This window comes from Momordica charantia, assembly GCF_013281855.1.
Source record: "Momordica charantia cultivar OHB3-1 chromosome 6 unlocalized genomic scaffold, Mcharantia_2.0 BLBB01000006.1, whole genome shotgun sequence".
NCBI classification, from domain to species: Eukaryota; Viridiplantae; Streptophyta; class Magnoliopsida; order Cucurbitales; family Cucurbitaceae; genus Momordica; species Momordica charantia.
Genome location: NW_028275164.1, coordinates 25859311 through 25872470, shown reverse-complemented (window position 1 = coordinate 25872470; position 13160 = coordinate 25859311). Strand labels below are relative to the sequence as shown.

At 34.5% G+C, this 13160-nt stretch overlaps 2 protein-coding genes across 5 annotated transcripts; one reads left to right on the top strand and one right to left on the bottom strand.

Moving 5' to 3' along the window:
- Positions 1 to 1655: 1655 nt before the first annotated feature.
- LOC111015357 (Signal recognition particle, SRP9/SRP14 subunit) lies at positions 1656 to 6374 on the bottom strand. Of its 4 annotated transcripts, none has more exons than XM_088125361.1 (5): positions 6186 to 6363; positions 5735 to 5803; positions 4845 to 4938; positions 4265 to 4374; positions 1656 to 1934 (listed from the first exon to the last, which is right to left on the bottom strand). In XM_088125361.1, the coding sequence occupies exons 1-4, from the start codon at positions 6255 to 6257 to the stop codon at positions 4298 to 4300; spliced, it is 312 nt and encodes a 103-aa protein (XP_087981487.1). In that variant the 5' UTR covers positions 6258 to 6363; the 3' UTR covers positions 1656 to 1934; positions 4265 to 4297. The 4 variants fall into 4 exon arrangements, with proteins under 4 accessions (XP_087981487.1, XP_022146061.1, XP_022146059.1 ...); XM_022290369.2 differs by having other exon boundaries at positions 4272 to 4374; XM_022290367.2 differs by lacking the exon at positions 1656 to 1934 and having other exon boundaries at positions 4063 to 4374; positions 6186 to 6358.
- Positions 6375 to 10864: 4490 nt separating this feature from the next.
- Positions 10865 to 12027, top strand: LOC111015242 (PRA1 family protein E). The gene has a single exon (XM_022290203.2). It carries the CDS (start codon positions 11014 to 11016, stop codon positions 11587 to 11589), a length of 576 nt encoding a protein of 191 aa, XP_022145895.1. The 5' UTR covers positions 10865 to 11013; the 3' UTR covers positions 11590 to 12027.
- The last annotated feature ends 1133 nt before the right edge of the window (positions 12028 to 13160 follow it).

The window sequence follows — 13160 nt, the reverse complement described above, 5'->3', positions numbered from 1 at the left end:
TTATTAAGACAAGTTAATAATAATGAGAAAAAGAACTGAAAAGGCTTGGGAATAAAGGGAGATAATCATATGAATTTGGAAAGAGAATTTAAGATAATGGGTGTCACACGGTCTAAAAAGTGAGAGTATAAAGTTAATAAAAAATTAGACACTTTTCTTGGGCTCGACTCTTTCGACCTTATCTCTAGTTGAAATTTCAATTTCTTCCATTGATTGATAATGTTTTTTTCTACAATATGGAGATCTTTAAATTATTTTTTTTAGTAAATTAATTATTTTTTTAGTACAACATGAGGTATAAATTTGAACTGAAAATGAGTGATTTAACCAGTTTAGTTACATTCAAATTGACAAATTTTAATTAACTTATTTTAGTTATGTCAGGTTGCCAATTTTTAATTAACTTATTTTTTTAAATAATTTCGTATGAATAATTTATATCATTAGCACACAATTAAAATATAGTATAAACTTCTGTATATTTTATTTAACAATCTATTAACAGAAAATTAAAACATTATTTGATTTAGGACATTTTTTTTTTTTTTTTTAACATTCCAAGAATTGCCACTCTTTGATAGAAATAGTATGGCAGATCACTTTATCCGGTAAAGAAAGCTTTTCATTACAATATTAATAGTAGTAAGTGAAATATTGGGATATCCAGAGAAGATCTAAACTGGTTTAAAAATAAGGGTTTTGTTTTATAAAAATTTCAAAATGAAAATATGATTTGTAGGGTTGAAAGGTTTAAGAAAGCATAATCCCCAACCTGATCGATAGAACATCCCACTTACCTTTAAAAAATAATAATAAGGAAAAAGTTCTCCAACTCAGCATAATAAAGTTTAATTTCTATATTTTAAGCTTAAATTTAATTTAGTTCCTATAATTTCAAAATTTAATGTCACTAGTTATTTGCAAGGTAAACAGAATTTAACTAAAAAAAAAAAACACTAATAATTTTCAGCCTGGTTCGCATGCTAGCATTAATCAAATACCCCTAGAAAAAAGGCAAAAAAGGTCAATATTGGCCCCAATTCAATTTGCATTGGATATCACCCCACTAGTGAGAAATTGAAATACAACTTCACTTTGACTGACAGGCAAAAAAGAAAAAGGAAAAAAAGAAAAAGAAAAATACAATACAACGTTTGAATTTCTTCACAAGATAATGAGACACATGAATTTAAACATTTTGTTTTGAATCCTTTGAATAAAGTGGTCCAACAAAAGGGAAAAGGTGGTGTTTGGGATTTTGGTTGGACAGGACAGGTTTGAGAGAGAGAGAGATGGAGGCTTTCTTGCTATTCTTTGAATCCAATCTAACCCTTCTTCCAATATCATTGGATTTAATCCACAAAGTCATAAACTTTCCCAAAAATTGCAAAACTAGTTTCAAAGAATTTTTCATTGAAGTTGGAAGCTTCTGAGATCTATATTGATCGAGTCAGTTGACATATTGCTATTGGAAAACGGAGAAAAAAAAATAATCACTCTGATCAAACATACTGTTGTCAGAGAAGTGTTTATGAATATTCTTAGGTTAGCCTAAGAGACATTTTAGTCTCGATTAAAATGCAGGATGGTAGATTTAATCAATCTAAATGACCTAGACGGTCCCTTCGGGGACCTCCGATAAAATCGGGACGATATAGGGAAATGACCTAGATAGATGATAGACCAATCTAACTTGACTAGGTTCGATCGTTATTACAGATGGAGGCCTTCCAAAAGGCTTGTAAAAGAAATGCTATGGATCTTTGAAGAACATTTTTGAGTATCGATGATGGTTCCAACCATAAAGTTTTCTAATCTAACCATCCCTGCCAAAATACATGTCTAAATCGAGATCTTAGCTACTCATTTTCAAACGATCTTCCACCCCTTTCTTCTAGCTTTTCTTGGGAATCAATTTGCCTATAGTTGATTTTCTGTAGAGAGAGAGCCAAATAACTTCCATATCAATAATTTTGTGTTGATAATGAGACCAAGGGCATTAATGTACAAAGCCTGGAAAAGTGGCATTTTCATTGAGCAGGAAGCCCTGAAATATCAACAATATCATGTTCATAATCATCTGTTTTAAGGGAATCTTCAGACTGCAGCCCACACTCAGTAACCAGTAGTTCTGTATGGATGGATAATAAATCCAATATGGGAAGGAGACTTTATCTTCCCACAGAATAAAGAGTGGTGGTGTTTTTGCTTGGCTAGTGCAGCCAAGAAGATTGCATTTGACAGTGACTGAAACAGCTTTCTTCAATCTTGACAAATCACATGCTAAAGAAGAAAAATATGTGTACTTTTTGGGAACAGAATCCTAGATTTGAACCAAAGGTAAAAGCAACAAAGTTGAAGGATGTGGTGTTTCTGCCTCATCAAAAGTGAGTTTGAGTTTTTAAATTTTGAATATACCTAACAATGGATGGAATGATTACCCCAATGTTTGTCACCCGCTCAGAGTATGCTTAGTAATGTCATATGTCTAAGTATCAAGTCTATCTCGACATATTTACACCAATTTATATGTACTTCAACTAATATGATGCAGCATATATTTAGCATCTTAATATATAACTACAACAATTTAAAGCCATGAACTAACCCAAAAATGTTGTTGCCAATGAAAAAGATGAGACGGAGACCCTAGGTACCCACATACCCAAGTTTCAACGAAAAGAGATCTTGTTATGCATGGATTGATTCTATGAGAGAATAGCACCATTGAAAGTATTAAGAAATAGTTTCCATCTTTTATAAAGTGCCACTGCAAAGTTATACATCAAAGAATCTTTTGGAGAATGCGTTAGCCATTATAATTCTTCTCAGTATTTTTTCCGAACAATTCGATCAACTTCAGAATACTAGCAGTGTATTTGAAATAGTTTTCCAATATCTTAAAATTGACTTTAACAAATTTAATCAAAAATTTTTCGTATCTTGTTAAAAAAAAAAAACAAATTAAGCAGAATTTTGAAAATTTTTTAATTTTAAAGAAACCTCAGAAGCATTTTCAACTTTCAAGTGCTCTTTGAGAAAACATTTAACTACTATTTTCTTTTCCCAAAGGACTTGTTGAAAAAACGATTCCCCTAAAAATGTTTATCCTAAAGCTATCCTGAAGACACTCAAATCTATAACTATAACACCTCGTGTTCAGCTCCAACATAAGAAAAACTTTGCCTTGGCGTGTGAAATTCCAGCAATTGAAACAAATCCCAGAAAGACATCCCAAAAGCAACTAAAGAAGGTGCCTTCCATCTATGCAGATTTGAAGATAAAGCTGAAATGGATGGTTGGAGCATCTTGTTAAAGACCAAAACATTGTTAGGGAAATTTTTTTATATGCACGCACTCAAGTGGTTTTAGTAGGCTGTCTAGTGGTCCGATGTGCAAGGCATGTTAATAAGTCTAAATCAGGAGGCACAAGAAAGCAATGTCTGCCATCTTCTAACAATTCTGGATCAACCAAATACTTTTTTGTTGATTTTCTGATATAAAATAGATAATCAAAGAAAATACGATCGCTAAGCAATCAACAACGATGAATACATTCTCTCAAAAAAAAAAAAAACAACGATGAATACACTACTTACAAAATTGAATTTTATTTGAAGTAATAAACAATGAAAGATGTAAACAATTCAAAGAAATTTGAAATAGACAAGAGAGTCCTCTCCATGTTTATATGGCAGCAGGACAATACTCATTTAGATAGCATTGACAAAATCTTAAGGTCTCTGTGTTATCATTAATTTATATCATATGATGATTCAATATCTTGTATTCATTCATACATTGACCTTGCTCTAACACAAATTGCTTAAATATTTTTTTTCTTTTGCATCCACGAGTATTAGGACCCTAGATTGTTAGAAAACTTGTAGGATTGCGGTATCCTAGGTAAATGGACACTATGGGCTAAAACCCATTCTCCTAAAGTCCCTGAATGACCACAATCCATGGTGGTTAATTTCTTCAATTACATTGAACTAAATACAATGAAGTTTTGGCCTAAGATGAAAGCACATCTGTAAGTATAGTAGCAAATCGGTGTAATGAGGTGGAAACTTGTGAAAATGTTTCTCAATATAGAAGAAGAACTAGACACCAAAATTTTTTAGGAAAAATGGGAACAGCATACGGTAAATTCATTGCAGAACTTTAGTAATCTATTTGACTCTGATAAAAGTAAGACGATAATATTAACTGAAATCATGTAGATAAAGATTATAACTCATCAATGGGTTTAGAGAAGTACGTGAAACCTATTAGTGAAGTAGTCAATGAAAAGTCATTGCTTCCTCCCCCTTCCTTTCTTGGTTGGCTGTGCATCAACCTGTTCTTTGCCCGTCACTTCTGATATATCCACTTCACAAAAGAGAAAAAGGCAAAAATATAAGAGAATTCCAATCAGTAGAACTGAGTGCACATTAGTTATACATGTTGGAGCATTCATATGCTGCCATCCTGGATATATCAAAAAGATGGTCCATGGATGCTAGGTGCATTTTTGGATCATAGTTGGAGTGAGAACTACAGGCACACCATGAACCATTTTGGCGAATTTTAGACAGTTGGCAAGCAGGTCTATGTTCATTCACGGACACAAGACAGTAAAACTGCATTCAGAAGGGAAGTGAACTCATCCTTCAAGTATATGGATATGGGACTTTCATGCAATTAGAGAATTTATAGTTTACGTCATCCAAATAGAACAAGGATTCAAATCTTAACAAAATTTGAGTAAAAAATCATGTGATTAATAACTGGTTATTTGTTTGTTATTCAACAGAATATTCAGATGCTCCATTAATAAAGAGAAATTCAAAGAATAATACCATCAGGGCCCCGGGCCATCAGAGTGAAGAATATGTTATTGAGTTTTTCCATCTTCTTGGCATCCTGTGCCTGGTCTGTCTTGAACTTGAGACACTGGAGAATAGGGGGGAAAAGAAAAAAGGGAAATTAGTAGATCTTATGCTTCTAAAAAAAGATAAAAATTACTATCCTGATGAGGATACTGTTTTTTTTTTAAGATAAGAGACAGAATATATTAAAAAAAACTTGAAAGAGGAGGGGGGAACAACCTAGATGCCGGGGGTAGAGGGAACCCACCCAAGAAAAACTAAATCAAAAGGGCCTTCCAATCATTTACAATCTTGATGATGATAAGGATTCAACATAGAACCTTATGCCAATTGGTTAACTTCCAGAGCTTCATTTCAATACAAAATCGTTTCATTGTCTGGGTTTATCATGAGGGTACGTGGTTGCATAAAATGATTATGAATGATGATGATCATAATCTTCTACAGCGCTAGAATGATGAAGTGATATCTTCAGTCAATATAATGAAATGAACTGATAAAATTGGTGAAAATTTTGGTTCAGACTAGTGACTAAATATAATTGTACAAGTCCTGATTTATAGATTAATAGCTCGTGGTTGCATAAAATAGTGGCATCCAAATTATATAACGATAAAGCAGAGTTTCAGAGAAGCATAGATTGAACGAAAACTGGATCACGAGTCTACTTAGGTATAGGAGCATCAAAGACTCAAACGCATCTTCAAACATTGGCGTATAATATCCATAAGGCCAAGAGTTTGCCACGTGAACCACATAGCCATGCATATAGTTGGAAGTCAATAATCAAAATTCCCACCCTGATCACTAATCAGGAAAACACACGACGTTAATGAAGAATACAACAAATAATTCCTCACCTCACGGTTATCAGTGACCTTAAGAACCAGTTTCCCATCGCAGTGCCGATACTTTATGTTGTACCGCGTCTATATTCCCAGTTGGATTGAAAAGGAAAACGGTGGTAGAAGTTAGAATTAGCCAAAATATGACGAAAGCGGCAATAAAGGAAACATACGAATAAACTGTTAGATCGCTATCGCAAGTAGTCACAGAAACCAAAATAGTCAGATTGAAATTAAAATTTTAGTCGATGAATTAGAACGCCCTTCACAATTGACTAAGCTCAATTCATACCATTCAAATCCGTGGCGCTGATTTGCTCAGTTACATGTAATTCAGCAGTAAAGAAGGGGATTGAAGAATGAAAATACAGCAATGCGATCGATTTTCTCATCTCGTGACATCAATTTCTCAGTAATCAAACAGAAAACGATATCTAGGGTATCGAATTTCGAACGAATGACTTACTGAATTGGGATCGGAACGGAACAGCTGCACAGAACGCTCGACGAATTCATCCCACGAGGTAATGTAGACCATGGCTCGGCAGCAGGCGCGACACAGAGAGAGAGCTTGTGAATTTTTGCGTATAGAGAGGTGAAACCAATATCGCTCGCTTCGTTACTCTTACTGTGGTGTGAGTAACACCTGAACATAAACCCGTCCCGCGTGCCGCGTGCGTGCGAATGGCACCAGCGCCAGATGAAAATGTTGCAAGATAACATACCGCTAATTAGGATATTCGACCGGTTAAATTTAGTTCAAATTGTCATCAAAATTTTAAACACTTACGTAAATATCAATATCACCACGCAAGATGGAACCTCAGGAATAGAATTTCTTTCCTTCTCATTTATTAAGATCTAGGATTATCAACAAATATGTGGATTAGAATTTATAGCGTAATATATGTATATATTTCGAGTTGTCGTAAATAAAATATAAACCCTTATTCATGCAATCGAAAATTTAGGATATGGCTTAGAATTTTGTAAATTACGAAGAAATTTTAATTTTCATTATATTTTCTGGAGTGCTCCTTTGGGAATATGTCGGTAAATTTTTTTTTTCTCTCCATGTTTCTTATTTCTCAACGCCCAAAGGAAAGTGGGTTCAAATTCAAATATTTGTTGAGTTTGTAAGTAGTGCAAACAAAGTCTTGGTTAGAGAAATGGGTCATGTACATGCTATATAGAGAAAGACAATTATCTCTATTGGTATGAGGCGTTTTGGGTGGAATAAAAAATAAAGCCGCGAGGACTATGCCCAAAACGGAGATATATAGGGTACGAATAGTACCATTATCCTTAATAATATTGGCAAAGTATAGTGAGAATACGTGAACCAATTACATAGAGTTGAAGAAAATCATAAACAAAACAAAAAAAACTTCCCTCATGAAGATATATTAGGTCACATCTTCCTATTTTTTCTCTCTTTTGCTGATTACATCTTGTTTTTTCAAATCTATTACATATTTTTTACTGTATCTCTTCCATACTATTTCAAAAATAATATTCTTTCATTGTTACCAAAAAATCTAATATTTTTCTTCGTGCATCAAACAAAACTTCAGGCTGTAAAAATACATCAAACAAAGCCTTGGTGGAAAATGGGGATGTGTTATGGTGTTGGTGTTGTTTGTGTTTTGACACCTATGGGCATCTAATATTATATAATATTTATAATAGTTTCGTCTTTCTTGACATATATTTGTTTATTGCACGACATGTATTCTTGTTGATGATCGACTTTTACGTTATTGGAGGTCAAGAAGGTGATGTTATTATGGCAAAACCTGGATCCCTTACAATAGAAACAATAATGAAAACAACCACAACCACAACCACAATTAGGAGGATTGCTTTATGGACAGCTCAAGAATAAAGCCCCAACAATAATAGAGCCCATCACAAATAGAAGCATTAATGACGGTAATACTATTTTGGGGAGTTCTTTGCAAACGAATAATCATCATCATGTCAAAGCGAGCATAGCTTAGTGATAATTGATATATATCTTCAACCATGAGATTGTTGTGAGTTTGAAACCTCTCCATTCCCTCATTTTATACTAAAAAAAAACCAATAATCATCATCATGAGTAAGAGTAGTCCATAATTAGATGCAACATGACCTCCGAAAGATCAGACCTGAAGGAGCCACCAATTATAGGTCCCAACTTCTTGGACTTGAAACCATCCACAGGAATATCGAACATCTTCCCCAGCTCTACTGATTTCTTGATAAAATCGTTAGGAATAATAGTTGGCTACATGAAAGTCCCTCCCCCAAGTAAAAAAAAAACCTCCAGCTGACCCGAAAAGCATATAAGAGTAACCAACCAAAAACGCATCCACCCGCCCATTTAAATTAGAAACATCAGTTGAAAAGGAGAAGATCTATCAACGAGGAGATTGGGGTGGAGCAATTTGAAAGTTGCAAAGCGGTAGAGTACAAATGAACTGAAAATGGAAGAATGGAGATGGGGAGATGGGGAGATGGGGAAATGGGAACAATACATTTTTTATCTTCACATATAGGAAAGGCAAATAGTAGCCGTTGTAACTGTAACAGCATAAATCTATCAAAAGCAAGTATAGTTTAACGGTAATTGACATATATCTCAAGTCGAGAGGTTGTAAGTCCGATCCCTCACTCCCGCATGTTATACTAAAAAATACAGAAATCGAAGGAGACATAATGTGTCCAAAACAGATAATTCCAAAACTAATTACCCAAATCTCAGAGTTCCCATGAGAAGAAAAATAAAATCAGACCATAATCGGAAATCAGAAATAATTGATATTGTAACTATTGTTCATCATGCTTATTATTATTATTATTATTATTATTATTATTATTATTTGCGGCTAAAATTCGATCAAATAAAATATTTTTATAATTGAATTGAAATTTGAAATAATGCCTGACCTAAGGGGGAAAAGAACGATTGGAGTCTGGAGTGGAGGGTATGTGAAGGGCCCTTGGATTATACTGTCAATTTTCCATCCTAGAAATAGGAAGAGCCCATTCAATACGAGTGAGAGACGGTTTACAATTTTCTCTGAATACAAATAATCATATTTTTTTTCGAGTAATAATTGATCATAGTTAACTAGATAAGATACATATGTTTATCAATCACGAGCGATCAGAACCACCCATTTTACCTCAACTTCAAACCCATTTTAGAGAGTGCGTTTTGGTATAAATTTTGCTTATGAAAAGTGCAATTTTGGCTACAACACAAAAGATACTTTTGAAAATTTTAGAAGTTTTGATGAAACAATTACTATCCCCCACCCCTTTCATCCATCTCTTTTGAACTATCATCTAGTTTGTCTTACATCATGATAGCATAATCTTTTAAACAAATTCTACCTTATTACTGAATATTGGCATTATTACTAATAGGTACAATTAAAGAACTTGTGAAAAATGTAATTAGTTTTTTTTTTTTGAAATACCATGTAATAGTTTTAAATATTAGCATAATCAATTTCACAAACTTCGTTCCTATATATTAATTTTGGAGTTACAAAAATAGTTCAAAGAAATATGTATTTTTATATATAACATTATGTTTAAAATTTTATGAAAATGTCATAAATTGCAAACTAATCCACATAAAACTATTTTATAAACTGCAAGCATATGTAGGGGCGTATCCACGAGCTTCGGCTGCATCATAAGAGATTCTTCTGGTTCTCTGGTTGCCGCGACTTCAATCCGCGTTCCATTTCCGTTGTCGCCTCTTCTTGCAGAAATCAGATGCATCTTGGAGGGTCTGAAATTTGCAGCTGCTTCAAATTTCACCCATTTAGAAGTCGAATCTGATTCTTTGTTGGCAATTCAACTGATTCGAAATGAGATACACACAAGAGGAGATGAGCAAAATTGGGTGATGGAGATTCAAGCCCTAACCTGCTGCTTTGCCTTCATTTCCTTTTCCCATTCGTCCCGTCAATGCAATCGTGCTGCCCATGGTTTAGCAAAATGGGGGATCACTTCCCCTTCTGCCACATATGCTTGGCTGTTTAATTTCCCTACGTGGCTTTTAGATCTTGTTCAAAGAGACTTCCCTTCGAATTTTGCCCATGTGGCTTAATTTAATGAAATCACTTCTTAAAAAAAAAATTTATTTTTGTGACATTTTTAATAAATATATATTTATTTTATGTCATTTGATTTACCACATGTTGTATTAAAAAAAATAAAATGTCATTTGGAATAATTTTCATTTTAAAACTGTCGTCTTATTTCTATTTTCAATATTCATACTGTATTAAATGCCCCTCCCCATTCTTTTAGCATGATACAAACATTCTATGCCCCCATAGGTTATTTAATGAGATTGTCCCAATTCTTTCTTTATAAAAAAAAAAAGTTAAAAATACTTTAGTCCATGTACTTTCAAATTTGTAACAATTTAGTCATTGAATTTTAATATGTAACAATTTAGTCCTTGTAATTTAAAGTTGGTAACGATTTAATCCTTATCGTAAAATATTTTTTGTTAAGTTTCTTGTAGGTATAGATTGATAAACTTAAAAGAAACCAAATATGTTTATGAATTAGAAAGATTAAATTTCTATATGATAAAATGTGACACTTAATTTTAATCAAAAAAATTTTACGATAGGAATTAAATTGTTACAAATTTTAAACTACATAGACTAAATCATTACTTTATGAACTAAATTATTACTCTAGGGAAAGTACATAAACTAAATCGTTACAAACTGAAGTTTAGGGACTAAATTATTAACCTAAAAAATTGTACCTTATGGGTAAAAGTGAAGCAATTGGAAAATTTTGGTGGAATTTAACGAATTTCAATTGGTTAAGAACGTAAAATCAGTTCAAATGTTCGCCTCAACTAAAAAGATTGTGAAGCTCGGTCACACGAAGAGAAGAGAGATGAAATTAGGTTTTTTTCGAGAGAAGAAGGAAATTTGAAATTTATTAGGTTATTTGTTTAATTATAATTCGATTCGATTTTCAAACCTATAAAATAATGCAAGTTTCAATTTTATTTATTTCTTTTCTTAGAGGCAATTTATGGGATGTGCAATTGAACCACGCCACAGTTACATTGACGGTCTCATAGTCGCATTGGTCCATAAAAGGCAACCCTTCTCTCTCTCTTCCCATTGACTCATTCTTTATTCTTTCGTTACCAAGCCCACGCCCAGGGCTGGCTCCAAACTCCCACTCTCTCTCTCTAAAACCCGTTTCTTTCTCTCTGTTCTCCCCTCGCCGACGCTCGATTGCTGCGTTTTACTGCGTCTGCAATGTCCTCTGCTTCGCCACCTCCATATGGCTTCACTGAAACCTCCTTTCTATCGCGCGCCGGAGCCGCCTCCGGTTCCGTTTACGGCAGTTTACGGCCGTGGCGCCAGCTTTTCCAGCCGCTGTCGTCCTTCACCCGCCCTGCCTCCGTCGGCGAAGCGACCATTCGGAGTAAGCGCAATCTCAAGTACTTCCGCGTCAATTACACCTTCATCGTCCTTCTCATTCTCTTTCTCAGCCTCCTCTGGCACCCTGTTTCTTTGATTGTCTTCTTGATCGTCTTCGTTGCCTGGTTCTTTCTTTATTTCTCCCGGGACGAGCCCTTGGAGGTGTTTAACCGTGTCCTCGATGATCGAGTTGTCTTGGCTGTGCTTGGATTGGTCACGATTGTCGCCTTGGTTTTGACGGATGTATCGCTTAATGTATTCGTTTCGATTTTGATTGGGGTTTTTCTTGTTTCTCTACACGCCGCCTTTAGGGTTACTGAGGATTTGTATATGGACGAACAAGAAGTCGCCGATGGAGGATTGATTTCCGTTGTCGGCAGTCCGACTCGGGCAGGCTACAGCCGGGTCTAGGGAATTCACTGAATCATATTTTGGCTAGGTTACGAATCATGATCTTGCCTCGCTGCTTCCGTCATTCAAATGGTGATAGATCGCGCTCCACGATTCAAAATTCAAAGGAGCATAAAAGAACCAAGCGTTTCTCTCTAGTCATCGCTTGGAAATCCGGTTTGATACCACTGATTGATTTAGCAACGATTTTTTTATACCCCTTAAATTTCAGGGCTCTGCTTTAGTTCTCTATTCAATACGCTTGTACATGTAGTTTCAAATGACGTTAACGTTATACAGAGTTTTGCTTTTAGTTCGGATAAATCCTAGATTTCATCTTCACAATGCTTTCATTTGGGTGTGATTTTTGAGGAAGGGGCTTGTAATGTTTTGGTTTGGTGTGTTCTTTATTTTCGAAAGGAAGATATGGCAAATAGTGCATCTGAATTTTGGTTTTCAGTGTCTTGTAATTGTTAATGTATACCATCTCTGGCATTTCATGTCGTTTCCGAAGATTCTTTCTTTTCATCTAGTTAAATAATGTCTGGGTTTACTTATATATTCATATAAAACATGATTTCATATAATGCTGACTCTAAATTCAATTCCACCATTTGCTTTGTATTGTACAGTTAGTTGATTTTGATGATTCAAATTGATTGTTGAGGGTAGATAGTTTCCAGTCTATGGTTTGTAAGATGATTCAAATGATTTACTAATTTTAGACAGGATATTCTGAGCTGTAATCTGTAGGAAATTTGGCATAATCGTTTTTGTGTTTGTTAGGTTTTGAAACGCTTTGGTTTGACAATTTTTTATCAGATGTTCGGCTTGTTGTACTATACATCAGCAGAGTTTGGATGTGGATTAGAAGGCCAAGCATGGGGTGGCCCAGGATAGTAGCTGTATCATCTAGCATTTACATTTTTTTTTTCTTTTAAGTCAAAGCGTAGAACTTCTGATTCACTTGCCAAAGGATCCGACTTTATCCAACTTTCTGAGTCCCATGTGACAAAAGTTAAAGTGATAGTTATGCTTTTATCATGGATCCCAAGTGAAGTTGCTTGAATATATAGCTGGTTTTCACATGGTGATTGTCTTAGTTGTTCTGGGTCTTGATTTTTATGCCACATAAGCGGCTTGCACAGAAGCGGGTTGACTGTGAATACTTTGGGAGGACAATAACGAAGCTTTTTGTACCTAGCATTTTGAAAGATTGTTCATTACTCTTGTTTGCTTCTTTTCAATAAACTTGTAGAAGTTCAGATATTAGAATTTTCCTCGTATTCATGTGTCTGTGTTATGTTCAGTGGTATAACTGGTTTCTGTATGGTTATTGTCATATTTGCCGTTTTTGATTCTGATGCTACATTGGTTTGACATTGACATAGAAGTTGATTAGATTACTGTGAATACTTTCTGAGGGGACGATAAGTTAGTTCGGTAGGTGTGATTTTAGATTGTTTAGTAGAGTTATTTTCTTGGTGCTGATATAACTATAGTAGAGTCAAAATCAGCAGAGGCTAATCTATTTGAAACTTTTCTTGATTATTATCTATGCTAAGTAGAAGCAAAGTTATTATCTTTGAAGC

What these genes read in the sequence shown, in the direction of transcription:
- LOC111015357 (XM_088125361.1), bottom strand. Translation starts at nt 6,257, where the DNA reads ATGGTCTACATTACCTCGTGGGATGAATTCGTCGAGCGTTCTGTGCAG. An exon ending in AGGTCACTGATAACCGTGAG is followed by an intron (nt 4,939 to 5,734) that starts GTGAGGAATTAT and finishes CCTATTCTCCAG; the next exon opens with TGTCTCAAGTTCAAGACAGA. An exon ending in GATGGCCCGGGGCCCTGATG is followed by an intron (nt 4,375 to 4,844) that starts GTATTATTCTTT and finishes TCTTTTGTGAAG; the next exon opens with TGGATATATCAGAAGTGACG.
- LOC111015242 (XM_022290203.2), top strand. Translation starts at nt 11,014, where the DNA reads ATGTCCTCTGCTTCGCCACCTCCATATGGCTTCACTGAAACCTCCTTT.